General features: G+C 64.5%; 1 protein-coding gene across 1 annotated transcript; it reads left to right on the top strand.

Annotated features, from left to right (window-relative positions):
- On the top strand, positions 1-27862 carry PPP1R13B (protein phosphatase 1 regulatory subunit 13B; the record flags this gene model as incomplete). Its single annotated transcript, XM_084239636.1, has 16 exons — positions 1-148; positions 7546-7665; positions 10887-10963; positions 17949-18050; positions 18726-18900; positions 19678-19874; positions 21289-21429; positions 21805-21985; positions 23589-23758; positions 23973-24474; positions 25352-26073; positions 26391-26528; positions 26593-26726; positions 26858-27024; positions 27212-27411; positions 27803-27862. The coding sequence occupies 16 exons, from the start codon at positions 1-3 to the stop codon at positions 27842-27844; spliced, it is 3216 nt and encodes a 1071-aa protein (XP_084095762.1). The 3' UTR covers positions 27845-27862.
- Positions 27863-27974: the final 112 nt, after the last annotated feature.

Here is a 27974-nt window from a genome sequence, read left to right as displayed (position 1 = left end):
ATGATATTAACCGTGTTCTTGAGCAACAACGAACAGATTTTAACCGAAGTCCCTATAACACCGGAAACAACGTGTCGGGACGTGGTAGAGTTCTGCAAGGAGCCAGGAGAAGGCGGCTGCCACTTGGCTGAAGTGTGGCGGGGAAATGGTACGTGTCTGCCGCCAGCGCTGCCGATGCGCAGAACTTACGTTTATCCCGTGCACGCTGTTGCCCCTGGGCTACCTGTGGGAACAAGGGGTTGAGTAATTGAAACTCTGATTACGTGGGGGGAGTGGTTGGTGAATCAAGCGTGAGTTGATTCTCACTGTGACTGCGGCGACATGCAGGGCTGCCGGCCCCATTGTCTACCAGGCCTTGCTGTCACTGTTGCCACACGAGGGGCTCTGTCCCGAGGCCTTGCGGTGTCTAGTGTGTCAGCTGCACATCTGCTTCCCGTCCCCTGCAGTGACATCATGAGGGCAGAGGAGCTGTGTCCCGTGTGTGCAAGGCCATCGTGGTAGACCCTTTGTGGATGGCTGTCGCACTGTCCTTCCCAGTCAGCGGGTGGGCAGAGAAGGTCCGGGTGGGTAACGTGACGACCAAATACAGGAAACTCTACAATGGGTTGGACGTAAAGGGGCTGCACCTGGGTGGGATAGGGTGTGCCCAGCAAGGGCTCCAGGCTGTTGACTGTCTTCTTGGCACTAAGCTGTGAAGTCGCTGTGTGCTGTGGACACAGGCCCTGCCGGGCGTGTGCCTCGGCCTTCCTAAGTCCCGCGCATTTAGTGCTGCGCTTAGAACGCAGAGTCGAGACTGGGCGTCTGGGGAGAAACTTGACTCCGACGCATGTTGGCCTATGAGCAGCGCAGGCCTGCGGGCGGGTCCTCCGTCACCAGCCTGTGGTCATGCCCTCTCTGCTCCTCCTCAGCCTGTTGGCACTTCTTACTCCTCACCTGCCTCTCCCCGTCTCTTCTCACCCAGCCTGGCAGGGAATAAAGCGTTTGCAAAAGTATCCAGGCCCGGGGCCCCTGGTCACTCGGCTGGCGGGGGCCTCTCTGCGGCTGCTGAACGCGCACGCGGGCCCAGCATGCGGGATCACACCTCCCGAAACAGCCCGCGTGCCCAGCCCCGGCCCGCTGGACCGTGGCCATTCCTGCCGCACACCCCTTGACCCCGGCACTCCAAGGATACCCACCCCATGCACCCGGGGGCCGGCTTTGCGGGCCCGGCTCGCAGAGCACAGCCTTCCTCTCTCAGGCGGCCATTCCCCAGGCCAGAACCGGCCGTCTGGTTCCCTCTTCCCCCAGCGCCGGCTGCTGCTCCGAGCAGGCCCTCAGGAAACCCCAGCTGCTGAGGGCGGGGGGCGCCGCTGGCCCTGCGGGCTCCTAGGGCCAGGATGGAAAGGAAGGGCGGGAGGGCAAGAGCCTTTCCCAGTCTTGTTGTCCTGGAGAGGCCTACCCTGGGCGTCAGGCCTGGGCCGGGTGGCTGGCGGGTCGGGTTTGGGGAAGAGCAGTCAGAGGGCCTTTCCGGACGGGTTGCCTGTCTGCTATGGCGCCATCACGGCTGCTCACACCAAGCTCCACGGCCGACAGACCCTGTTTTCACGATGCTGAAGGCCAGAGGCTTGAGACCTGGCGTCAGGCCAAGTCTCACAGGCTGAGCTGGCCCTGGCCTCTCTCGGCAGGACACCAGCCACGTGAGCCAGGCCCCAGCACCTCACCTGAACTCGCTGCCCTTCAGGGAGCCTTTCTCCACAACTACGCAGTCTGGCAGGGGTGGGGGGGGGTGGGGGAGACATGCCCAAGTTCCCTCGGGGCTAGGGATCAGGCTCCGCCCCACAGTCTGCTGCTCTGCTGCTGGCACCTGCCCTTGGGGGGGACCCTCCCCCTCAGCCCCCCCACCCCCGCCCCGTGGGGCCTCTCTCGCCTCTTTAGGAGGGGGGCCCTACCTCTGTGTTTCCTCTTGTTGGTCTCTAAGGCTCCTTCCTTCCGGCCTTGCCCGGGGTGCAGCAGGCTCCTGGTCAGGTACGGCACCCTGCCCCGCCCCCCCAGGCTCCCAGTCCGGTGCGGCGCCCCCCCATCCCCCACAGGCTCCGCCGCCATGAGCCCTCACCCTTGGCCTTCCTGCGTGAGAAGAGGCCTCCCCCGTCTCTCCTTTCCAGAAGCCTAACACCCACCCCGACAGCAGCCAGGCCTCGTGGGAGAGCAACCGACAGGCTCCCCCTCTTGTCCCAGAGCTGCAAGCAAAGGGCCAGAGACAGGCTGCGGCCCCCTCCCGTGCTGGGCACTGGCACTTGGAGTCGTGTCCTGCCAGCGCAGGACTGGCCAGTGCCCTTTCTGATGCGCAGGGAGGGCGGCGGCCCCACAAGGCTCCCGCCCTCCAGTTGAAATAAAACCCACCGGGGTGGGCCTCAGCCTGGTGAGCGTGGGGCAGGCATGGGGCTGCCGCGTCGGCGCTGTCCCTGAGCTCCGGCTACCACCCAGCCGGTGCTCTACCTGACGCCACCCAGAGGGCCCACACACCCTGCATCCCCTCTCACCGGCTTCTCGCCGAGCGCGTGTTCTCTGGCCAGGGCTGCGCCGTGCTCCCTGCCTGTGCGCGCGGCAGCCTGAGCCAGACCCATGGGGCCGCCCTACCTCTGTCCTCCGGCAGCTCCCTCTGCAGGGGAGGGCGCGGTAGGGGTGGGAGTAGGTCTCTCCGCAGGAGACACTGGGGGCGCTGTTCTAGAGGAGAGCCTGATGCCATCCCCACACCTTGGGGTGCACAGCCTGCCTGGGACGGCGCTCAGCCGGGCGCTGGCTGCTCGGCGCTCTCTGCCTCCGCAAGCACTGGGCTACCTGCCTGGGAGCTTCACTCCAGAACTTGGAAGCCCGAGCGAGTGACCCCCCAGAGTCAGGCGTCCCACGAAGTCCCAGGGGGAGATCCTGTTCCAGGAGCGGGGCACGCCCTGGGCTTCTGCCTGAGGAGGGCGGAACGCCCGGCTCACCCATGAGCCTCCATGTGTGCTGACAGGACAGGAGGGTGACCGTGAGGGTGTCCTGGGCGTGTGGGCAGGCACAGACACGCTAACAACCCGAGCATCTGGTGGTACTGCAGACGATGAGGGTGCACTGGCCTGGGTAGACGTCTGGATCCAGCTGACAGACCTGCCTGCTTTGGTGGCAGCTTCTGGACATGGTGGGCCCCTCTCTGACGTTGTGGGCGCCCCCGGGATGCCCTGGGCCCTGGTTTGTGTTGATGTTTTTGCTTTTCTGCCAGATGTGAGCACAGTGTGGTGTTTTTATGGGGGCAGAGCCTTGGAGGAGCCGTTGGGATTGAAAATGTGTTAACTCTAGATCTCTGGCCTCCTCTTGTCCCAGGTGGACACCGGGCATGATCCTGGACTGGACGGGGTGGGGCTTATCGGACATCACTGGGGTGATTGACAAGCCTGAGTGGTTGTCAGTAACTGTGGTTACTTAAGAGAATTCTGTTAGAGAGTAATGAATTACTAAGAGGTAAAGAGGTACAATGTATGCAACCTACTTTCAAACATTCAGAAAAATTGTGCGTGCGCACGTGTGTGTGTGTGTGTGTGTGTGTGTGTGTGTGTTGCAGCTAAAATAGATCCTTGGTAAAGTCATCACTTAAATCCATTTATTAAAAAATTAGACAAAGTGGGGCCTCCCCAGTAGCACACCGGTTGAGCGCTGGGCTGCGAAGCTACCCGCAGCCTCTGCAGCGCCGGTTCGATCCCCGGCTGCCGGCGAGGGTCCCACATGGTGCCACAGACCTCTCCTGCTGCCCGCTGCTCCCCTCAGCATTATATTTCATCTTTCTGCCTGCTCCATTCCCCGCTCTGGCTCTGGTGAATTCTCTCACCCTCCTGCGCTTCTGACTGTACCCAGTGCTTGTATAAATAAATAAATCTTTTTAAAAAAAATTAGAAAAAGTGACTTGTAAAAGGGTTGAACACAAAGAGCTACAAAAAGAACAAAATTAGTTTAAAGGAAATAAAGATGAAAGTAGAAATTTGAAAAATGAGAAACTCAACAAAGCCAAAGCTGTTTCCTTGAATACTAATAAAATAGAGAAGCAAGTTACGATGAAGGTTTTAAGCAGGGAAAAAAGAGGAACAGATAAAATTGAGAAAAATAGATGCCACATTTTAGATTTTGAAACAGCACGAACAACTTGTTGATAAATTTCAAATTTGAGATAAAAGTCAAGTGGGAATTGCCAAGGTTCACTCAACAATTATTCACTGAGCTCCTGCATGGGCCGTGGGGCCGAGGACAGGCGCCCCGTGTAGCTCTCACCCCAGCAGCCATGGCCATGGGACCGCGCCACCTGGTGTGTTCATGGGTAATGCTTGAAAAGCAAATCATGGGTCAGGGACATCACCTGCACTCCAAATGATCAAAAGAAGAACTTAAGTAACCAACATTTATTTTATTTTATTTTATTCTATTTTAAATCTTAAGGATTTTATTTTTATTTATTTATTTATTTATTTATACAAGCACTGGGTACAGTCAGAAGCGCGGGAGGGTGAGAGAATTCACCAGAGCCAGAGCGGGGAGCAGAGCAGGCAGAAGGACCGAAGTACACTGCTGAGGGGAGCAGCGGGCGGCAGGAGAGGTCTGCGCGCCATGCAGGACCCTCCTCCGGTGGCCGGGGAGCAGCCGGGGACCGAACCTGTGCTGCAGAGGCTGCGGGCAGCTTCGCAACCCAGTGCTCAACCGCTGCACCACCGGGGAGGCCCACCAACATTTATTTTAAAAGAGAAATCTGTGCTTGTTTTTGTCCCAAAGCCTCCAAATCCAGAAGGATTTACAGGCAAGTGTGAGGTCTGCAGACCTTTAAAGAACAGATACCCCTAGTTTATATAACATTTTTGAGCGAATAGAAAAAGAGAGATGGCCACTCAATTTGTTTATGAGACCGGAGACCTTTATACCCATGCCGAATAAGATGTTGAAAGCATAGGCAACCTCTCTTGGAACGTAGAATCAGAAACCCTCAGCATGTCGCCAGCATATTACAATCACGACCAAGCACGGTTGGCGCCTAGGTCAAGAAGCTCCGGGCTCTGGGTCAGCTCGGCTGAGAGGCCGCGTTATCAAAGGGAAGAGCGTGGCACCCTCAGTAGAGTCCACAGTGGGCGTCCCTGGCACTGGCTGTCAACGCACGGAGACAGCAGGGAGATGCCCGGCCTGCGGTAGAGCCAGACCCACTCACCCCCCACCACCCTAGCTCACGCAGGGTCCTGAAACTCAGGTGCGGCCATCAGGGCCGGAAGGAGGGCGGGCCCAGCGCTGCGCGGGGGGCCTGAGTGAGTGGCCGGACAGAGAAAGGAGAAGAGATCTGAGAGTACTTGAAAGGAAGAATCGGAGCTGCCTGTGTTTGTTGCATTATTTTCTTGCACAAAATCGTGCCAATGACCTGCCCGGATCCGCAGTGGCTGGCCACTCATGAGCCCACACGGGCTGCACTCTGCCGGGGCTCTGCGTCAGTGGGGAAGTCCTCTTCTAAAGGACATTGGTCATGGATGACCAAGAGGTGCCTGGAGTCCCTTGGCTAGAAGGTTAGAGGATACTCGGAAGACACAGACCATGGCGTGGCAAGGGGACGCAGGGGCTGGCCGGAAAGCTGCAGTGTCTAGTGCCAGGACAACCCGAGCATGAGTCACCGCCAGGTGGACACGGTGTGGACCTGTCTGCCCGCGCATGTGACAGGTCAGTAGGTGGGGGGGAGGTGCAGGTCGCCCTTAACAGGGAAAGCCAGAGTGCTGTGGGGACCCCCTCCAGGAGGGGGGCTTAGCATCCCCTCCTCCCCTGGGCTGAGCGATCTGACAGAATAGAAAAGGGGCGCAACAGGCACCCCCAGAGCAGGCCAGACAGATGGTGGCCTGGCTCACTGACAGGGGTGGGGGGGGCGCATCTGTGCGGGGCTCTCCCTAAACCACTGGCTCAGTCCAGCCACGGGAAGCGGGCCCACATTTAGGGGCAGTGGACAAAACACCCAACCAGGTGCCCCAAAACTGCCACAGTCATAAAGAAGCGCTGAGCTGTCACAAACCGGGAAGACCTGGGGCCTGTGATGAGGAGGGGCAGTGCAGGCTTCTGATCTGTTCCGGAGCAGATGCAGGACACCAGTGGACAAGCGGGTCAGTCCAGATTGGGCCTGGCACGGATGGGCACTTAGCGCTCTCAGCAGCCTTGTTCTCAGAGCCTCACATTATCCCAGGACAAAAATCCCCTCTTAAGTAGACTTTACGCAAATGTAAATAAAACGCTCTAGAAGGTGCAGGGAAGGGATTAGGCTGTACACGGCTTGCGCCACGGGCGAACGGCAGACACTAGCGCGGCTCCCACCAGGCCAGGACCCCGGCTTTACATGGGCGGTCGTGGGCCCAAAGCCCACCTTAAAGGAAGACCCTGACCAGCTGCGCCTAGGGGGGTCTGTGCACCCAGAGGCCTGAGGCCTGCAGTTCACCCGCGCACCGGCGGGGCCCAGAGAGCTTCGTGCTGCGACCCTTGGTGCTGAAACGGGGCCAGCTAGCCTGGCGTGGACGCAGGGCCATGGCATGGGACAGCTCTGGCCTCCTGGGGCCTGCAGACCACATCCGTGCCTGAGCGGCCGTCATGAGTGCCCAGGAGAGGGCAGGTTGACGCATGAAGACCATGGAAGCGGCCCTTGAGAAGCTGTAGGACGAATACAAGAGCCCATCCCTCTGCGCAGGCCCCGCATGGGCAGAGGGAGGACAGGTCTGCACCTGCGTTTCAGTGCTGACCTTGGAGGTGGGAGCAGCGGTTATAGCTGGGCTGTGGGCCCGGACCGTTTGCAGCCACAGCAGCCGTGTCTCACCACACCCTGAATTTTTAAAACTTTCATACTACAGGAGACACCAACAGAAGGAAAGTTCACTTTCAATGTGCGTGTCCAGCCCCAGATTACTGTCTTACCTATGAGCAGCCCCTTCAGACACTGAAGGAAAGGCCTGTGAGCCCAGGAGCTTCAGGGGCCTCACACATGCAGCTTTCCCGCGAGAGGGAAGACCGAAAGGGTCACGGCCGGCCCCGCGTGGGCAGGCGGCTTCAATCTAGCCCCGGGCCGGATCTTATCCGGGGAGCCGGGCTGGGCGTCTGCGAGCCACCTGCCTCTCACGAGCAGTTGTTAGGCGTGCGTGGGTGCGCTCAGTCCCGCAGGCTCGACTGTTCTTGTCACGTGGTTCCTTCCGTGGGCCTGTGGCGTGTCCAGCAGTGCTCCCCGGACGGCCAAGCCGTGCCTGCCAGCCGGGAGGTGCGGGGCCAGCTGGCCCAGGGCGCCCAGCGTGGGGGGCCCACGGTTTCATGGCAGCCTTAAAGGCTTTTTAAATGTTCTTATTCAGTGTCACGCCGCCGCCTCGCGTACCGTGTACATGTTGCTTTAGTGCGTGGCTGTGGTCGCATCCCGCCGCACTCCTGCTTTTCCATTCTCGGGGTGGGGCCCGGGCCTAGGCTGTGGCATGGCTGCTGTGCCGTTGCTCTGTGCCATGGGGGCCGCTGTGCTTCTGGGTAAGTAAAGCGTGGACTCTCTTCCAGAGCGGCCCATCCCCTTCGAGCACATGATGTACGACCATCTGCAGAAGTGGGGCCCGCGACGTGAGGAGGTGAAGTTCTTTCTCCGGCATGAGGACTGCCCCGCCGAGAGCAGTGACCCAGGTAGGGGACGCCTCCGCCGTACATTTGGCCACGGAAGTCCATGTAATAAGAGGAGGGTGACTGTGGGGCCCAAGCGGTGGCTCTGCTTCCTCGAGCCCCGGTGTGCTGCCCCGCGCCCACGCCCGTCTGGCTGCTTCTCGGGACCCTGCACTCTCCAGGGGCTGCCTCTGGCACGTGCGGGCCTTGCTGTTTGATAAGACCCAGTTGGATTGAATCTCTAGGTCTTGGGGATAAAAGATCATGAAAGGACTAGAAAGATTGAGAGATTGAAAAACGGTTGTTTAGGGTGAACAAGACCTTTCTCCTGTATCATTAAGCTGTGAAAGAAAAGATTGGGAAGCAGGATTATTGTTTAAAAGTGCATGATAGTGACCACCCCAAGCAAATGTGGAAGACGAGCCATTGAGGGGCGTTAGCTTTTATAGCCCATGATCCGGTCTCCTTACATATAAAGAATCCTTTAAAAATCATTAAGGGGGGGCCTCCCTGGTGGCGCAGCAGTTGCGCACTGGGTTGCAAAGCTGCCCGCAGCCTCTGCAGCACCGGTTCAATCCCTGGCCACCAGTGAGGGTCCTGCATGGCGCACAGACCTCTCCTGCCGCCCGCTGCTCCCCTCAGCAGTGTCCTTCGGTCCTTCTGCCTGCTCTGCTCCCCGCTCTGGCTCTGGTGAATTCTCTCACCCTCCCGCGCTTCTGACTATACCCAGTGCTTGTATGAATAAATAATAAAATCTTTTAAAAAAAATCATTAAGAAGAAAACAGTAAAAAATGGACGAAGTAGGGCCTCCCTGGTGGCGCAGGGGTTAAATCTCAGCACTATCCCCTCCAAGGCCTGAGTGTGATCCCTGGCTGGAGCTAACCCACAGGGCGCAGCAGACCTCTCCTGTCTCCCCACTGCTCCCCTAAGCAGTGGATTTCAGTGGATCCACCTGTTCTGCACCCCACTCTGTCTCTGGTGAGTCCTCTCACCCCCGTACATCTGGTCTGCACCCCAACTCTTCTACTCAATAAATCTTTTTTTAAAAAAGCACAAAGTACATAAACACACAGTCTACAGAAGGGAAACACACCTGGCCTAGGATGCACGAGAAGGCTCTCAGTCTCCCCAGATGAACGCAGGGACTCACAGTGAGGCCCCCTCACAGCCCGGGGCCAGAGGCAAGGGCGCGGTGGGCGTGTGCCCACTACCAGAGCACAGGTCTCCAGCTGCCATGTCCCTGAGAGTTGCCAGGAAGCCGCGTCTGCACACATCCAAAATGGCACAGGCGCATGCTTGGTGTATCCTGGGAGAGGCCGCCTGCTCCCCTCATGGGTGTCAGTCTACAGGAGATGGGGCGTGTCCGCCAGGGACACGTGGCCGTGTGCTGAGGTCCTCCGGCCCTGGCCTGGCCGGTCCTCGGAGCTGCAGGTCACCAGCAGTGCCCACGAGCGTGCCAGGCCACTGTGGTGCCGCAGGCAGCAGCCCGGGCCAGGGCGCGGTGTGGCGAGTCTTAGGAGCACGCCTAGACTGGCGTGCTCACAGGGGACGAGGACTGGGGTGCTGTGGGCCGCCTCGTGTCCCCTTTGATCCACGGAGCTTGCTGTCTCGAACGAAATTTAAGCAAAATAAAGGAATCTTTGTTTAAAGTATATGCATTGTGCAGTTAAGAGACCCTTACTGTTTAATACGCTCGTGGATTACTTCCGGTGTTAAACAACATAAACAATGAAAGACACGCTCGTGTGAAAACAAAGGATCTCTTGATTGCACGTTACCTCCTATGTTTGTATTTTATGTCAGGGGCGGCTGCCCGGGACGGGGGCTCTGCTTCCAGCACATGGTCACCCAGGCCTTCCCGCTCCCGGGCATGGCGGCTGGCTCAGTGCGGGGCGTCCCAGCCCAGCTCTGCAGCTGCTGTGCCACCTGGGCAGCTGGGTGCTGCCCTGCCCAGGGCCAAGACCAACGCTGGCCCACTCTTGAGCGCCTCCCGCTTGCCCACTTGAGGGGCAGCTCCACTGGCTCTTGCCCACAGTCGTGTGTGCTGCCCACGTGCCCCGCGCTGTGTGGAAGGGTTTATTTTAATCCCGCCTCGGGAGGTTTGGCATGTGGGGACGTGTAAGAGAAGGCCCAGCGGCACAGGAGGGACGGCACTGATGCTCCTGTGGGTGGTCACTGCCCCCAGCGCCGCACAGTCCAGTGGTGCGGCAGCTGTCACAGCATAGCTGGTGTGGGGGTGTCGGCCGTGCGGAGCTGAGACCCAGGGAAGGCACCCTAGGGGCTGAGTGGAGCCGGGCGCTGCCATCTAGGATGGGCCACAGGCATGGGCGTGGGCCGAGCCCTCTCCAGCAGCTGCAGGGAGGTGGGCCCGGGAGGGAGAACCAGGCTCATCACGCGGCTTCGGACACTTCTAGTGCTGCCCGCTCTGCCTCCCCGGGGGCGGTTGCTTGAAAGGGGCCACAGGCACAAGCAACGCCTTGACCTAAGCGCCTGTTTGCTTAGAAGCCCCAGAGTAGCCACGACTCACCCTGATGGGTGTCACACCCAGCCGTAGCTTCTGCTGACTGGAGTGGCCAAATGGGCTGCACAGGGCCCGTCCCCCACGCACCGGCCTCTTGTGCCACCGTCTCCGCTCTGCACCTAGTGAGATGCTGCCGCCCTCCGGAGCCAGTTCCCTCGGGGGGTGGTGGTGCCCCGGGAACACCAGGGTCAGGTGCAGCCCCTTCCGTGACTCCAGCTTCAGAAATTTCCAGTGGAAATGAAACAGAAAGAAGAAAATGTCCTTCAGTTTTTTAGCGTTAGGCTGACGGCCTCCGCAGTAGCGCCCCATGGTGACGCGGCCGTCGGGCGCAGCGACCCGAAGCCGGGGCAGAGCCGGACACGCTCGCTTCCTCGGCCCCTGTGGCGGCGGCCAGTGCATCTGACCGTGGCCTGGGCCGCGAGGTTGGCCCGCCCCGCTCCACCCCGGGCAGTGTCCCCTCTGTCTCTCAGACTGGGTGTCGGGATTGATTTAACTCTCTTCCAAAATTTAGAAATTTTAATAATGAAAACTGGTTAAATGCTCATCGCATGAAACTGACATTTTGACTAACTTTGCTGGAAACCTTTCCTAGAAATCAATTCCAGGATTCTGAAAAAATGAGAAAAATTTTCATTTACAAAAGCCTCCGTCTGGAGACAGCAGTGAGGCTCACCTCTTGCTGCGCGGGGCACCGCCCTGACCAGCCACCCTCTCGCTCTCCAGGTGGCCGCCAGACCCAGGAGCAGAGGCCCCAGCGGGGCGTGGCCAACGTGCCCGGGGAGCAGCGCGCTGAGAATGGGGTGAGTGAGCGTGAGGGGGACTTCTTTTTAACTTTTAAAATTGCTTTTCATAGGTCATAATCATGAGTTTGGATTCTGATTTGTAGAGAAGTATTTGGGGAAGAAATTGACGTTTCTTATCTCAAAGGTTTTTGGTGACTCACTGCTGTGCCCCCTCGCCCAGGGCTGCACGGCTGCGGCATCCCAGGCCCTCCCGGCTGCCGTGTCCAGCCGGCTTGGGGGCAGGCCCCGCGGTGTCAGGGCCACGGTGTTGCGTGTCCCATTACCTGATAAGCCTCTTACACTCGGCCTATAAAGATCGAGGGCCGAGTTGAAAACTACCCAGTGCTTGTTAGTGGAGATGTTGCGGGGGGGGCGGGAGGGGGTGGGAGTTTCTTGGCGCCCGGGCCAGGCTGGATCGAGACACTCCTGTGTCAAGGTTTGGGTTCTCTGCCCTTGCCCTGCACTTCCTGGAGCTGCGTCTCCACAGACCCTTTGTGCCAGGAGGCTGGTCTGCGGGGAGCAGCCTGGCACCTCTGGAATTCCGCCAGGCGTGGTCTCAGGAAGGCCGGGGCAGTGAATGCTCAGACGCACTGCCTCTCTAGGGGCTCAAGGAATCTTTTCAGACCCCTTGGAGCCTGCCCGGGAGACGGTGGCTCGTTGGGGGCCGTGGGCCTGCGGGACGCAGGGTAGGCCCGACGGAAGGGCTCCTGGCACCGGGCAGCATTGGCAGAGCTGCTCTGGGGTCTTTTCTGATGAGGTTGATTCTGGCTGCATGGAGGGGACGTTTGGGCTTCTGGAGCAGCACAACAGCAACTTGAAACCAAAATGAAAACGTGTGCGTCTGTGACAGGAGAGAAGAGGGGCAGGGCCGCGGGCGGGGGCCCCCGCAGATGCCTTGCGGCCGCCTTTGCACACCTCCCCACGTCGCAGCGCTTAACAGGACAGTGGCTCTGGGGGCGTCCCCCCATGGCCTCGGCCACACACGGGGTGGGGAGGGCTTCTCGTGGGGAGGCCTGTGACAGGGCTGGGCACTCAGAGCCAGGAGAGCCGCCTCGCCGCCCCGCCCCGCTGTCAGGGGGCCGCCGGCGGGTCGGGGGTTCCTGCAACAGTCCAGGGTATCAAGGCGCTGCCCACGTTTTGCACAGATCCTCTCTCAGTGTTTTGTTTAGGGATTTTTCTGGTTTATGGGGTCACAACATACTTGACGATCCAGTTATACTTTCAAAAGGGGCCATGGTTTTAGGAAATCTCTTGTGATGACTAAACCACAGGAGGGGCCCTGGGCTGTTTGTGCTGCTTGTCCTCTCTGGTCTGTCCTGAAGCCGCGCAGGAGGGGTGACCGCAGCCGGAGGCTTCCCGGGCAGAGATGTCCACCGCCACAGGCACCCACCACCGCATCAGGCTGGAGGGGCGGGCGGCGCGAAGGCCGTGGGGGCAGTAGCCGGGCCTCGCCACGCGGGGGGATGACCTTGCGCACGCTGGGTCCCACCGCACTTGGTCCGGGAGAAGGGCAGCCGAGGCCACTCTGTCCAGCAGCACGTGCAGGAGCTCCTCGCTGGCCATGAAACCCCACAGGTTGCGCTCCAGAGGCGGCCGTCCAGAGGCACCTGCTGCGGCCGAGGTGCGTGCCCACGTCCACACGTCCAGAGGCCGGGTTCTGGGTATTGCCCGAGTGGCGGTGCACATCGGGGTGCCTGGGGAGGGGGCAGCTCCCACAGATTCATGGGGAAGGGCGGGTGCTGTGGAGGCCGATGTGCTGGTGACAGTGCAAGGGTCGGGCAGGCACGGCGGGCTTGAGGGCCAGCTATGTCCCTTGGGCAGGTCTGTGAGGAGGGCGGGGGCTTGTGCAGAGGGCTGAGCAGGGGAGCCAGGCATGTGGGGACAGCGGGGACAGGCGGGGGCGGGGGCGCGGGCCTCCTGTGCGCACAGCTGGCTCCTCTCAGAGTCTTGGCCGAGGCGGCAGCTCAGCTGTGGCTCAGGAGCCCCTCTGAGGGGAGGTGGCTACCAGCCTCACTCTGCGCTTCCCGGGAGAGCCGCAGCCACTGGGTCTAAGGGTCACTTTCAAAGAAGAGACTTGAAAGTAAAACTTCCAAGATTATGAAGATATGAGCTCCAGAGGCGTCCAGTCACTGTGAACCACAGTCCCGGAGACGGCGCTTCCCGAGACGGCAGCACACACAAGCTGCTGGTGGCTAACGGAGGAGCTTGCGCTAAAGAAACCTGAAAAGAAATGTTTATTTTTATGTGAACAAAGATGTTACCCAAGAAAACAACCTTTGAACACAATCTCACAAGGAAAGCAGTCACACCTGAGGTGTTAAAATCAATTCATCCCCGTGCAGAGGTCACACGGGTCTTCCCGCGTAAGCCGCCCCGGCACGGGAGAGGTGGGCCTGCCTGAGGTGAGGGGAACGGCCACGCTGGTGTCCTCCGAGGCCCGCCTCCCTCCCGGAGGGAGGTGCCACTGTCCCTTCAGCGTCACTGTCACTTCTCAGCCGTCATGAGCAGCCTGCCGGCCCCGCGTTCCTGCCCGACGCCGCTGCTCAGAGGACACTGTCCTCAGGCAGGGCCTCCAGGTGGGGCCTCCATCCTATGCTCTGACACTGGCCCACATGAGGTATTTGCTTTGACCATTTCTAATCTACAAAAGCAGCATTTTCACCACTCAAACTAACACCGCGTCAGTAAGCAGGGAGCGGTAGGACAGCAGGCCGCCTGGGGCCTTGGCCCATCCAGCTGTGGTCAGGACCCGGGTCAGGACCTGGCGCTGCCCTGGGCCCACCATGCAGGCCCACCAGAGCCGGGCTGAGGCTGCCGAGGCTCAAGGCCTCCCTGTGGAGAAGGCTCCTCTCGGGCCTCTGAGCTGCTGGGCTCCGTGAACTCGGCCCGAGGGGCAATTGTGGAGCTGCACCCCACACGCATGGAACTAAGAATTCTTCAAAAACATGGAGCTCACCCGTCTCCGGAAGTGACTCAGCATCCTGAGTGGCAGAACAATGGTATGAGGGGTTCCTCAGAGGCAGGAAGCAGCAGAAGAGATGCCTTTGCCGTCCTGAGGGAGGGAGCATTGGGAAGGCGGGGCGGGCGGGAAGGTGCTGGCTCTGGCTGGGACCCGCGGCCGCAGACTTGAGACCAGCCCTGGCAGCCGCTCACGTGGGGTGAGGTGGCTGGAGTCAAAGGCAGCTGAATTTCTGGGAAGAAGGTGCTAGACGCTGGCAGGGGAGCGGGAGACAGGTCGGTTGGCGGGTGCCGTGCAGCAGCCAGGCCGGCAGCTCCTTGTCAACTCGGGCAGAAGAAAGAGGATCTGGGGGCCCTTGGGATCTCTGTCACGCCTTAACGCCGAATCAGGGGCCAGGGCACAGGCAGACAGGCAGGGAGGCAGCAGCTGAGGCCCCCAACCTCAGAGTGATGCTGCCACCACGAACCCTGAGCCCAGGAGCCCCTCCCCGCCCTTGCTCCGTGGCCGGTGTCCGCGGTGGCGGCAGGCACGCCCGAGCACGGCCCCTCCAGAGCCGCAGGTGCGCGGGGGAGCACGGCCACGCGGTAGCCGCAGGGGCTGGTGGTGGGAGGTGGGAAGAGCCGCTCCACTTCCCTACAGGCTTGCAGGTAAAGGCGTGACCATGACTCCTGACCCGTGGCCCTTGCGCTCCCGGAGAGCCAGGGTGGGGGCCAGGCCCCTGCGGGCCGGGCTTGCTCTGCAAAAGGCGCGGGCAGGACGCGCTGCACAGCCCTGCAGTCAGCGGGCTGGCCCGGACCCCGGGGAGACCCTGGTGACCCTGTGGTGGCCTCGTCTTCTACAACCAGCCCCGCGGCCCCTCAGCCAGGTGTGCAATTACCGGCAAAGCCCAGTCCTCCTCCCGCGGGCTCCCGAGGAGTGGGCAGCGCCTTGGGGAGGCCGCCCGTGGACCAGAGCCGAGGCCGGCGCTCGGCACGTGTGTGGCCCCTCCATGGGCCGTGACTGACTCTGGGAACGACGGCCGAGCTCCAGGGAGCCGCGGATGACAGTGGAGGGGTCTCCGTGGGGTGACCGTGAGCGGTGGGGCCTGGTGTGCGTCCCTTTCCCTTGAAGGCGCAGCCAGCTCCTGCCTCAGGCTCGGCCCTCGCTTCTAGGGCAGAGTGGCGGGGGGGTGCCGTGGGGTGCTGAGGCTGGCGGGAGGAGGTTGTCCCTCCCTGGCACCGTCCTCTGGGGTTGCTTGCTAGGCGACCCAACCCCATGGGGGGCCTCTCAGCTGGACAGCTGGGAGCAGAGGCCTCTCGGCGGGCCGGAGCCTCCCACCACTGCCAGCACCAACTCGGTGGCTGTGCGCGAGCCGCCTGGGGCCAGATGCCCACCGCCATCGGGCTGCCCGACCCGCCGTGGGAACTCCCAGGCGAGACCCGCCCAGCCAAGCTGCTCTGCTCCGAGACCTCGGCCCGCAGAGCTGGAGCGTGGCGGGCGTGTGTCGTTGTCCCGGCCGCCGAGTGCAGGCTGCACCGCCATGACACGCAACCGAGGGCGGGCGGGTGGCCAGGTGCTGGCGGGAGCAAGGGGGCAGGCCGCTCTGGGGCATTCTGCAGCTTTTGGGAGATTATTTTCAAACTGAATGTCATGGTGTTAGGACAAGACAGCTCCTCGACCGAGACTGAACAGCAAATTACTTTCAAGCAGGGGTCCCTGGTGGGGTGTGGGGCAGCACCCCAGGCTGGCCTGCACCCAGTGCCCGCGCGGGGCACAGCTCAGAGATGGCCCAGCCTGTTCTCGAGGAGCAGCTGCTGGAGTCCGCTGGTGGCTGTTGATTCGTGTACCTGAGCCTGCTGCTGCCCCCGGGCCTGCCCACTGCGGCCGGTGCCAGCTGCCAGGCTGAGTGGACGGTGGCCCCATGTGCCCAGCTGTCGACAGTGCGTGGTTCTGAGAGGTTTGCTGTATTTTCACACCTGAATTTTTGCCACACCAGTTTTGAAATTTGATTTAAAACCTTCCGAGGACACCAAAAAACACGGTTGGTTAAAGCCGCGGCCCCAGCCACCGCCGTCAGGAGTCGCTTCCGCAGTGTCTCCAGAGTCCAGCGCTGCCGGCCTCTGTTTCAGCCGCTGCGCCTTGATGGCTCGTGTCCACAGTTAATAGAAACGGACATCAGCCGGGGCAGGCCCTGTCCACCTCTAACTGGGAAGCTGCGGCCAGTGTCGTTATTAAAAATCTGATCGCTGTACGTTTGGGGTTGACAGTCTAATCATGGACATTTTTATGCTTGCTTTTTCTTCATTACTTACCAAAATGCCATTTATAAGGAATCTTTGCCCAGAGGCTTTTTATTTAAAAAGAGGGAAATTAAAATTTAAACTTGGCAACAGCACGTGTTGGCCCATCCATGTCGCTGTCGGGGCGCGGACGCTGCCCGCGCCCTCTGACCACCCTGGCTTTACTCTGGGCCGGAGGCGTGAAGGGGAAGCCAGGAAGAGCTTTGCCTTTTTCCCCTTTAAGTTATAAAACTATGGGGCTTCCCCGGTGGCGCAGCGGTTGAGCGCTGGGTTGCGAAGCTGCCCGCAGCCTCTGCAGCGCCGGTTCGATCCCCGGCCCCTCCCCTGCCACCGGAGGAGGGTCCTGCATGGCGCGCAGACCTCTCCTGCCACCCGCTGCTCCCCTCAGCAGTGTCCTTCGGTCCTTCTGCCTGCTCTGCTCCCAACCCGGGCCAGAACCTGGCAGCCCCTGACCCGATGCTGACAGGGCTGGCGCCCCAAAGCCAGGCTCTGGCGCATGAGAAGCAGAGAACCCCCACCGATGGCCGGTCTGGCCTCCCGTCCTCACCCTGCACTGTTTCAATGCTCGGCTGCCGGGGGGCGCCTAGAGGAGAGGTGTGCCCCTCCCCCAGTCAGGCGGCCACAGCACAGCAGGCTGCTGGGGCTCTGGATGCTCACCAGGGTGACCCTGCGGTGCGGCAGACCTCTCCTGTCTCCCCGGTGCCCCCGCAGTGGTGGGTTTCAGTGGATCCGCCTGTTCTGCTCCCCACTCTGTCTCTGGGGAGTCCCCTCACCCCCACACCTCTGGCCTGCACCCCAGTTCTCAATGTCCATTAAATAAATGTTTAAAACAAACAAAAGGCAGGGGCTGTGGAATAGCTTACGCCTCAAGGCCCGGGGTAAGAAAGCCAGCACACCCAGGTGGTGGGGGCCGGGGAGGGGAATAAAGCCAAGTTGTTAAAAAGGAAACGCCCCATTACAACCTGTAAAACCCGAAGTGAAGAGACAGAAGAGCATCCCACAAGCCCGGGGGCAGAAGCCCTGCCAAGCAGCAGCACTCAGACCGTGCCCCAGGGGGCGGGGCAGCAGGCGCAGCCACGCCGCAGAGCTGGGCAGCCCGAGGTGGCGGAAGTCGGCACAGACAAGACAGGAACGAGCACCGCAGGCAGCAGAGGCCGGCAGGGGCCCGGGCAGGCAGGCGCGAGGGCCCTCCACCCCCGTGGCGCGAGCCGGGCTCTGGTCCTACCCAGCCCGCCTGCTGGGCCCTCGGGGCGAGTTACGGGCCAGCCTGGCCCAGGGCCGGGCGTGGGGTCCCGATGCGGGTGCAGGGGGGACTAGCTTCCGGCTGCGTCAGCCGCCCTCCGGGCTTCCGTTCTGCGTGGCCCGCCCACGTGGCTCCGTGGGGCCGTGACGGCCGTCTGTGCTTTAGAGCCTGGTGGTGTTTGGACTTCTGAGGCCAGCGCCGTACGGGGCCATCTGAACCTCGGTGTCACTCGCGCATTTAATTTTTAGGCTTGAACATTTGACGCCTCAACCCAAAGAGAGCCGTGGCCGCTATGGTGCGCGCCTGCAGGGCGTTGCCTCAGCCGGCCACGATTTAATCGAGCACGTGTGTTTGTGTGTTCAGAACACGCGCGTTCATGTCGTGGAGAAGCCGTCAACAAGCGGAAGCCTCATGAGAAGCCAACGGATCCGTATCCTCTGGCTTCCGCCTGCCTCACACCCTTTCTGCAGCCAGAGAAGCCGCTGCAGGTAACGCGCCCTGGTGGTGTTTCGCCCTCTGCAGGTCGGGAACCCGCGGGTCGAGCTCACCCTCTCCGAGCTTCAGGACATGGCAGCACGGCAGCAGCAGCAAATCGAGAATCAGCAGCAAATGCTGGTTGCCAAGGTGCGTCACGAAGGCGGGTGGGGGGCTTTCAGGGAAGGGGTCCTTCACCCACAGTGTAGACTGGGCGCCCACGGGTAATGCCCGCAGCTGGACCTGCCGCGGGGAGCCTCGCGCTGCCTCCATGAGGGGAACGCACGCTGAAGCCTCCCGACATCAGGCAGGGATCAGAGCAAGAACCGCTGACCCCATGGGCCTCCCCGGTGGCGCAGCGGTTGAGCACCGGGTTGTGAAGCTGCCCGCGGCCTCTGAGGCGCCGGTTCGATCCCCGGCTGCTCCCCAGACACCGGAGGAGGGTCCCACATGGCGCGCAGACCTCTCCTGCCGCCCGCTGCTCCCCTCAGCAGTGTACTTCGGTCCTTCTGCCTGCTCTGCTCCCCGCTCTGGCTATGGTGAATCCTCTCACCCTCCTGCGCTTCTCACTGTACCCAGTGCTTGTATGAATAAATAAATAAAATCTAAAAAAAAAAAAAAAAAAAAAGAACCGCTGACCCCTGATGTGCACCCAGGACACCCCAGGACAGGGACGTGCCCACTTCGGGAAGAGCCTGCCTCCGGGCCCTGGACGGGGAGGGAGGGGGCTGGCGGTGCCAGGAAGCCTGCCCCGGGCCCCCCATGCCTCAGCCGTGGCCTGCACGCCCCCTGCCGTGCCACAGCCCCCTCGCCCTCCCCTCCCAGGAGCAGCGCCTGCACTTCCTGAAGCAGCAGGAGCGCCGCCAGCAGCAGGCTCTCTCGGAGAATGAGAAGCTCCAGAAACTGAAAGAGCGCGTGGAGGCCCAGGAGAGCAAGCTGAAGAAGATCCGCGCCATGAGGGGGCAGGTGGACTACAGCAAGCTCGTCAACGGCAGCCTGTGTGCGTGCCCCTAGTGCTTGCCCCCCCAGCGCGTGCCCCCCCACTGTGTACTCCTCGTGTGTGCCCCCCAGTGTGTGCCCCTAGTGTGTGCCCCTCGTGTGTCCTGGGTGTGCCCCTAGTGCATGCTCTCCCAGTGTGTGCCCTGGGCATGTCCCCCCGTGTGTGCCCCAAGTGCATGCTCCCGTGTACCCCCAGCGGGTGCCCCGAGTGCATGCCCCCAATCCCGAGTGTGTATGTGCCCCCTGAGTGTGTGGTCCCACTCCAGGCCAGTGGGGGCCCGGCCTTGGCGTGCCGGTCACACGCTGGCGTGGCCTTGCTGTGGCCGCATGTGGCTTCGCCCTGCTGTCTGCTGGGTCGCTAGGGTCCAGGCTCTGCGGCTCCCCACCCCGCGAGCCCAGCAGGGAGGCGCTCACGCCCCCGTGCCAACGAAGCCTTTGCTCTGTGAAGACCACATTCACCCGGTGGCTTGGGTGTCGCCTGTGTGCCAAGTGGCCGCAGAGTGCGCACGCTCACGTCCTGGGTTTGTGCCAGAGCCTGTGGTCTTTGAGGTCCCGAGGACTGCAGCCCCACGCACAGAGCACATGGGGACTTGGCTGCCACAGGGGCCCTGCCTGGGCCACCGGCATCAGAGGCGTGCCAAGGTGCCACTGTGTGCCCAGGGTCCAGTGCGGGCGACGCCAAAGCTGGGCTAAATGTGTGCGTCCCAGAACAGAAACGACAGAGCGCCCTGCCTGTGGAATACCAGGGAGGTGACTTTTGTCTCTGCGGGGCTCGCAGCTGCTGAAATAGAGCGGTTCAGCGCCATGTTCCAGGAGAAGCAGCAGGAAGTGCAGACGGCGATCCTGCGGGTGGACCAGCTCAGCCAGCAGCTGGAGGACCTGAAGAAGGGCAGGCTGGGCGGGCTACAGGCCGGTGGCGGCAAGCTAACCGGGCCGGCGGCTGTTGAGCTGAAGCGGCTGTACCAGGAGCTCCAGGTAACGGGCCGGGCGCATCCCCAGCTCTCCTCAGTGGGGCTGCAGCCCCAGAGCCGGGAACGCACAGATGGACGCTGGCGCTACCGCCACGGCGAAGGGCCGTCGGCACAAGGGTTTTTAGCCAGCTCTGAGCTCTGCCCTGTCCCCTGCAGTCAACGAGCAGCTTTTGTGCCTCCAGAGCCGCCCCCGCCCCCCAGCCGGCTCTAGCGGGCTCTCACCCCAAAGAAACCCCACGCCTCTCAGCCGCGGCCCACAGCCCCGACGCCGGCGCTTCCGTGAGCCCGCGGCCAGCTGCCTGGACTCCCGTGGCCGCCTCCTGGGACAGCGCTGCCTGTGCAGGCGGGGCTCCACGGGCGGAGGGGAGGGGATGAAGGGGGAATGGAGGGGGCCGAAGGCAGGGGAACAGGGCTCTACGAGCAGGGGGTGGTGACGAGGTGGGGCTCCGTGGGTGTGGGGGGCCGCACAGGCCAGGTTGCGCAGTGCAGAACTGGGCTCCGGCCACTGAGCGAGGCGGGTGAGGCCTGGGCGCTACTGACAGCTGCTGTGACTGCCTGGTGGCACCGGGGCCGCTGCTGACCCCTGCTCAACAGCGGGCGCCTGCCCCACCAGGCCTTGCCCTCAGGCGGCCCTGCCCGGCTCTCACGCACAAGTCCGCGCTGTCCTCGCTGTTCCAGCCCCGCCTCTTCTGAGGACCCCGGCCTGGGGCCCTACCCCCCAGACCCATCTCAGCCCACCACCTCTCAGAGGCCCCGCCTCCACGCAGCCTCACACTGAGCCCCGGGGTGCCGCCTGGGCGTTCCGGGGGAGGGTGTCGGCGCTCCCTCAGAGCCCATTTCTCAGACGTCGCCACTCAGCAGAAGCGAGTCTCGCTATTGGCAGTTGCTACGGAAAGACGAACATTTTATTAAACGAGAGTCTTGAGCCAGAAAGCATGCAGCCTGCTTGCTGCTTAAGTTCCTTGCCAGTCCCCGGGACCGTCTCCCAGGCGCTCTGCCTGCTGCTGACCGGGCAGCTGCGGCCCTCGTGGGCCGCGTGTAAGAAAGTGCCGCGAGGACACCGCGTTTCAGCCTTTTTACTGCGGTCCGGAGTTTGGTGAACGCTCCCGCGCCCTCCGGCCTCGCTCGTGCCTGTGCGCGCCCCGCACCTGGGGGGGTTGCTGAATGGCGGGGTTGTGCCCAGCAGGGTCCTGCGGGCGCCCCACCCGGGACTAGCCGGGCCGGAGCCGCCTGCCCTGCCGCTCCTTGTGCTGTGAGGGCGACCCGCAGCCGCTGAGCAGGTCGGGTGTGACCGCGCTGGGCCGGGCTGGCGCGTGGGCCACGTGAGCACCTGGTGCTGCTTTTCCTTTTCAAACCTCCCCGGCGATGAGAACTGACCGTCGACGGGGGCACAAAGGCTGTATGGTGTTTTTTTGCAGATTCGTAACCAGCTTAACCAGGAACAGAATTCAAAGCTCCAGCAGCAGAAGGAGCTGCTGAACAAGCGGAACATGGAGGTGGCCATGATGGACAAGCGGATCGGCGAGCTCCGCGAGCGCCTCTACGGGAAGCGGATCCAGGCAAGGCCAGGGGGGCGCTCCGCGGGCGCGGCCATGCGGCGGGTTGCCAGGAGGGCTCAGCTCAGACTTGGCGGCCGCGCGGGTTCCGGGGCCAAGCCAGTGGCCCAAGAAGGCACCGCAGCAGCAGAGCAGGACCGGGCCAGGCTGTGCCCAGGCCGGACGGCGCTGCTGCAGGCGGGACCCGGGGAGGGACGCGTGTCCCCGGTGAGAGGGGCAGCCGCAGGGCCCCAGGAAGCCCACTTCACAGCCCCCAGCAGGCGGGCAGGGGTTCCCTGCGAGGGGCCTTCGTGCCCTTCCTCACTGCTGACCCCTGCGGGGGCGTGTCCCGAGCGCCAGTCGCTGAGCGCCCGCCCCTTCCTTCCCTCCATCCCGCAGCTGAGCCGCGCCAACGGCACATCTTCGCCGCAGTCCCCGCTGGGCACGCCGGGCCGGGTGGCGGCCGTGGGGCCCTACATCCAGGCCCCCAGCACCGGCAGCGGCCCCGCCCCGGGGGAGCCCGCCAAGCCCCGCTCGCTCTCCGTTGCCTCCAGCGCGACCCACGGAAGGTCCAAATCTGGTGAGAGGCCTGGGCCGCCGCGTTGGGGGTGAGCAGGGAGGCTGGTGGGGGCAGGGCCAGGGCCAGTCACCAGGGCTGTGCTGGCGGCCAGCCTGGCCTCCCCGCTAGTCTAGGAGGCGTGTGTACAGCCCCGGCGACCGTGGCCCTCGGGGTCCTCTGCCTCGACCCGCCATCCTTACCGTCTCTCCAGACAGTGGAGCGGAATGGGGCCGACCCTCGCAGGTGGTTCTCGGGGGCGCGGCCACACCCGGGCGCGAGGCTGAGCTGCCTCGCCCCTCAGCCTGGTCCTAGTAACGCGGAGCCCACATGCCGGCGGCTCGCGGGCCCCAGGGAGGGTGTGAGCAGACAGGGCCGGCACCCTCTGTGCCCCCGAGCACAGAGCCCGTGACCGCACGCTGCTCCCCCGCACACCCTGGGCCAGCCGGGCTCCCTCCTGCGGGCCGCTGTGCTGCTCTGTCTCCCGCTCCCTCCGGGCACCTCGTCCGAGCTCTGGTGCTGCCTTTCCGCTGTGGCATAGCCCGGCTGCCCGGAGGTGGGCTCACCCCGCCCAGAGGTGGAGCGCTCCCCACGCGGTTCCGTGCACAGGGGCGGCGTGGGAGACCCACCTCTGGGTCTGTGGGGCAGTGCCAGCCCTCGACGTCGGGCCTGACTCCAGCTCCTCCCGGCAGCCTCCAAGCCTGTGAACCACACGCAGGTGCAGGCCCCCCGCGGCGCCCCCACGCACTGGCTCTGCCTCCAGACTGACAGGGTGTGCAGCCGCACCTGGGCTGAAGGAAGGGCCTCCTGAGCGTGACTGTGCCTCCTCAGGGCCCCAGGTGGGGGGCCGGGCAGCCCCTCCCCAAGCCCCTGCACGGCCTTCCAGGCACCGGCACAGCAGAGGTTTTTTGATTTTGATCCTAAGAGACTTAAGAGGATTTTCTGAGTTCTGGCAGGGCCCAGCTTGGTCCTGCCCTACTGCACGGAGGCTGCTCCTTCCCACACGAGCCGTGCCCTGCCTCCGCGCCCTGCCGGTCCTGAGGGGCCAGGCCCTCCTTGCCCCTGGCGGCTGGCTGCCCGCAGCCCCACCGCCCGGGTGCCAGTGTGCGCCCTCTTTCCGTCGGGAAGACGCTGCGTGAGATCCCACTCGGTCTCCTCGAGCCCCGGCTGCCCGACGCGCTCACCACGCACCCGAGTGACAGGCGCCGCTCCCGTCCCGGGGCTGGACCGCCGTGCCACCCGGGGCGGGGTTTCTAGCAGACTCCAGGAAAATGCCCCCAGACCGTGTCCTTACCCAGAAGGTGATCTCACGGGGCTGCAGGGGCCGCAGCGCAGGCTCCCTGCTTACTGCCCTTGCCGGTGTCCCGGGTGGACCTGACCTGTACTAGGGGCAGCAAATGTCCAGCGGGTCTCCGTCCCCTCACCCGGTTGCAGCGCCTGTGCCTGCCCAGCCGCGTCCCGGGCACACGTGGCAGCAGTGATGGTGCCACGCGTGGGCAGGGTGGGGCCGGGCCGGGCAGGGCTGGGTCACGGGTTCCGGCAGAACGTGGTATCCCAGGAGACTGTTCTTATGTTGGTTCAACTAATTTCAAGAAAATATCGACTTAAATCCTGCGTTCTTTTCAAGCTAATGACGGAAACTGGCCCACGTTGAAGCAGAACAGCAGCAACTCGGTGAAGGCAGCGCAGGTGGCCGGCGCGGACTGGAAGGATCCGGCTGTGGAGGGGCCGCTCAAACCGGGGGCCGTCTCGAGCCAACCCGTGCCCTTGTCGGCTTTGGGGGCCCCAGAGAAGCTGGTAGGTCCCGGCCCGCTCTCGGATGCCGAAGCCCCTCGCCGCCGCCCTGCCCCCGTGCCCCATTGCGGGGTTGGAAGCTGAGCCCCGGGTGCTGCCCCAGCCCGTGTCCCGGCCACCCCTGGGTGGAGGCTTCACATCCGCCTTTGGTCTCTCCTGTGCCGCGGGTGGCGGTGCGGGGCCCTGGGCGACTGCCTTCTCCTTCGCACCCGATCAGGGCGTGGAGGTCGGGAAGGCGCCGCCCCCGATGCCTGCTGCCGGCAAGCCGCTGCCTTCCAGCTACGGGACACACGCCGGCCCCCCGCCTGTGGGCCCGGGGTCCACAGACTCCCTGGAGAGGAGGAAGGAGGGCAGCCTGCCCAGGCCCAGCGCGGGCCTGCCCGGTCGGCAGAAGCCCGCCCCGCTGCCACCCCCGGGGGGCGGGCACCCGCCCGGCTCCTCGCAGCAGATCCAGCAGAGGATCTCCGTGCCGCCGAGCCCCACGCACCCGCCCGCGGCGCCGCCCGCGTTTCCAGCTGGAGACGGCAAGCCCGAGCTCCCGCTGACCGTGGCCATCAGGCCCTTCCTGGCCGACAAAGGGTCCCGGCCACAGTCCCCCCGAAAAGGGCCGCAGACAGTGAACTCTAGTTCCATATACTCCATGTACCTCCAGCAAGCCACGCCGCCCAAGAACTACCAGCCGGCGGTGCACGGCGCCCCCAGCAAGCCGGTCAAAGCAGGTAGGCGGCCGCCCAGGCGGGAGGCTCTTCCGGGAGGAGAGGCCACCTGCGCCCTGACCATGGGCCGCGAGCTGCTCCACGCCCGCTCCGTCCTCACGGGGAGTGTGGCCTTGGGCGTGTACGAGGGGCCAGGCGGGGATGTGCGGAGCCGCCTGCAGGTGGGCGCGTTCTGCCTGCCTGAGCCCCGCGCCACCCGGAAGCCCCCACTCGGGGGCTGGGCCCAGGTTTCCTCTCTCCCCTCCTCTGAGGTGACCCCTGTGCAGGAGCAAGGCCTGGACCTGGGCCCCGGCCTCCGTGGTGAGCTGTGTCCAGGTCCTGGCGCAGGGTGGCAGGGGTGAGGGGGTGTCTGCGGCTCTTGGCCATGTTGGCCCAGGCGCCGTGGGGACTGCGGGGAGAACAGAGCCCGGCTCCCCACGCCCCTCCAGGTGGGCTCCGAGGTCGTGCAGCTGCCCCCACCGCTCCACTGTGGGCGGGCCCTTCAGGGGTCTCTGGGCACGGCGGCAGCCAGCCCGCGGGCTCAGGCATCCCCGGGGTGCCCAGGCCCAGGCGTCCGGTCTGCTGAGGCTGGGAAAGGCTGCCGCCTCCTCCCCTGGCCAGCGGGGCTGATCTGCACGGCCGCGGGGCCGCGTGGGGCAGTGTCCAGGGTCAGGCGCCGCACAGGGGTGGTGTGTCTCCACCGGCCAGAAGCCCGGCTGGCTTGGGGCAGGAGAGGGCAGGTCACAGTGTTCCTTCTCCATGTGTGCCAGAGCCCCCGGGGTCAGGCTGGCCCACTGGAGGGACCCCTCCGGTCGGCGCGGGCCTCTGAGCAGAGGGCGCCATGGGGGTTGAGAATCCAGGGTCCCGGCCGAGGCCGCTGAGGTGCGTGCTCTGTCCCCAGTGTACGGCAAGCCTGTCCTGCCAGCCGGCTCCACGTCCCCGTCGCCCCTGCCGTTCCTCCATGGGCCTGCGCCCCCGCCACCCCCCGAGGGTGCCGAGAGGGAGCCAGAGCAGGACGGCCCGGCCGCGCCCGCCGATGGCAGCCCGGGCGCCGTGGAGAGCCTGGCACGGCCGCTCAGCCCCACCAAGCTGACGCCCATGGTGCACTCGCCGCTGCGCTACCAGAGCGACGCCGACCTGGAGGCGCTGCGCAGGCGGCTGGCCAACGCGCCGCGGCCCCTCAAGAAGCGCAGCTCCATCACTGAGCCCGAGGGCCCCGGCGGGCCCAACATCCAGAAGCTGCTGTACCAGCGCTTCAACACGCTGGCCGGCGGCGTGGACGGCACCCCCCTCTACCAGCCCGGGCCCTCGCAGGACTTCGCCGGCACCCTGGCCGACGTGGACAACGGCAACACCAATGCCAACGGCAACCTGGGGGAGGACGGGCCCGCCCCGCCCACCGGCCCGCCGCCCGCAGCGCCAGGCCCCGGCTCCGACGCCAACGACAACCAGCTGCCCTCCCCCGGCCCCGAGGCCCCCCTCTGCCCCCAGACGCCCCCGCCACTGGCCGAGGATGACAACAACAACCTGGCTGCGGCCCCCACCACCGAGCAGGTTCCCAGCCCTGGGGCCGAGGCCCCCTCCCCGGGGCAGGAGCAGGCGCCCCCACCGGCAGCCTCCACGGTGCGTGTCGCCCAGGGCCGGGCTGTGCCTGGGGACGCTGCCACTTAGCCAGGGCCCGCCCGTCCACCGAGGGCCGCGGTCATGCTCCCCACAGCGAGACCCGGGGCATGTGGGGCGCCTGGGTGATGGCCAGGGGACCGGTCAGGGAGGCCCGGGAGGTGCCTGAGGGGGGGAGGCTGCTCTGGCACGGAAGGGTGGGTGGGGAAGGGCCGTCGGGATGGGAGGGGGGTGTCACCGGGAGCCCCCGCCTGGGGCAGCGCTGGGCCAGCTGGGCCTGGGGCGGGCGCGGGCTGTGGCGAGTCACCTGCGCCCCGCAGGGCAAGCGCACGAACCTGAAGAAGCCCCACTCGGAGCGCACGGGCCGCGGGCTGCGGGTGCGCTTCAGCCCCCTGGCGCTGCTGCTGGACGCGTCCCTGGAGGGCGAGTTCGACCTGGTGCAGAGGGTCATCTACGAGGTAGGCGCGTGCGGGCTGGGCGGGAGGGGGCTGGGCGGCCCGCGCTGACGCGCCCTGGGCCCAGGTGGAGGACCCCAGCAAGCCCAACGACGAGGGCATCACCCCGCTGCACAACGCCGTCTGCGCCGGCCACCACCACATCGTCAAGTTCCTGCTGGACTTCGGGGTCAACGTGAACGCCGCGGACAGCGACGGCTGGTGAGGCCTCCCCGCGGCGGGGGCGGGGCCTGCGGGCGGGGGCGGGGCCTGCGGGCGGGGGCGGGGCGGGGCCTGCGGGCGGGGCGGGGCCTGCGGGCGGGGCGGGGCCTGAGCCGCCGCCTGCCCCCCAGGACCCCGCTGCACTGCGCCGCCTCCTGCAACAGCGCGCACCTGTGCCGGCAGCTGGTGGAGAGCGGCGCCGCCATCTTCGCCTCGACCATCAGCGACATCGAGACGGCGGCGGACAAGTGCGAGGAGATGGAGGAGGGCTACGCGCAGTGCTCGCAGTTCCTGTACGGTGCGTGGCGGCGCGGGGCCCGGGGCGGGCCGCCCCCCGCGCCCTCGGCCGCGGCTCTCGCGACGCGGCTCTCCCGGAGCCCGGCCGGGCGAGTCCGGGGGGCCGAGGACCGCCGGCGGGGGCGGCCTCTGGGGCGCCCCTCGGCCCGGCCCGCGCGGCCCGGCGCTGAGCGCGGCTGTCCCCGCAGGCGTGCAGGAGAAGCTGGGCGTGATGAACAAGGGCCTGGTGTACGCGCTGTGGGCCTACGAGGCCCAGAACGGCGACGAGCTGTCCTTCCGCGAGGGCGACGCCATCACCGTCCTGCGGCGCAGGGACGAGCGCGAGACCGAGTGGTGGTGGGCGCGCCTCGGGGACCGGGAAGGCTACGTGCCCAGAAACCTGCTGGGGGTAGGTGCCCACCCCTGCCGGCCAGCCGCGCCCCCCGGCCTGGCCCCTCCGGACGCCGCGCCCACCAGCCGGCCTGGGGCCAAGGCAGGCCCGGGGCGGCCGGCCAGTCAGGCGCCCACGCGCGGGGAGCCCGGCCCTCCAGCCGGGTGCCCGGTTCCCGCGGGGCGAGAATCCCCTGGGGTAGAAGGTCCACGGGCTGGCTGGGGTAGGCGCTGCCCCTGCCATTGCGGCCCCAGGGGGTGGGCAGCCCTGCCTGTGGGAGCCCTGGTGCTGACCCCACATGTGGGCTCCAGGAGAGGGTGAGGGCTGGGTGCTGGGGGGGCGCGCAGGGCAGGAGCGCAGGCCCAGGTAAGCCGTGCCTGCGGCACCCACTCACCCCCTTCCTTCCCAGCTGTACCCGCGGATCAAGCCCCGACAGCGCACGCTCGCCTGAGCCCCTGGAGCGGCCGGCGCCCACAATGTGAAACCTGCCGGTGTTTGGGCGGGACCTGCCCTTAGCTCGCCTGAGACCGGGGGACTCTTGAAGACTGAACTTTGCCAATTACTGTAAATCCAAATAAATA

This window comes from Talpa europaea (genome assembly GCF_964194135.1).
Source record: "Talpa europaea genome assembly, chromosome: 8".
NCBI classification, from domain to species: Eukaryota; Metazoa; Chordata; class Mammalia; order Eulipotyphla; family Talpidae; genus Talpa; species Talpa europaea.
The sequence above is the reverse complement of the archived record's forward strand: the minus strand, read 5'-3'. Positions and strand labels throughout refer to the sequence as shown.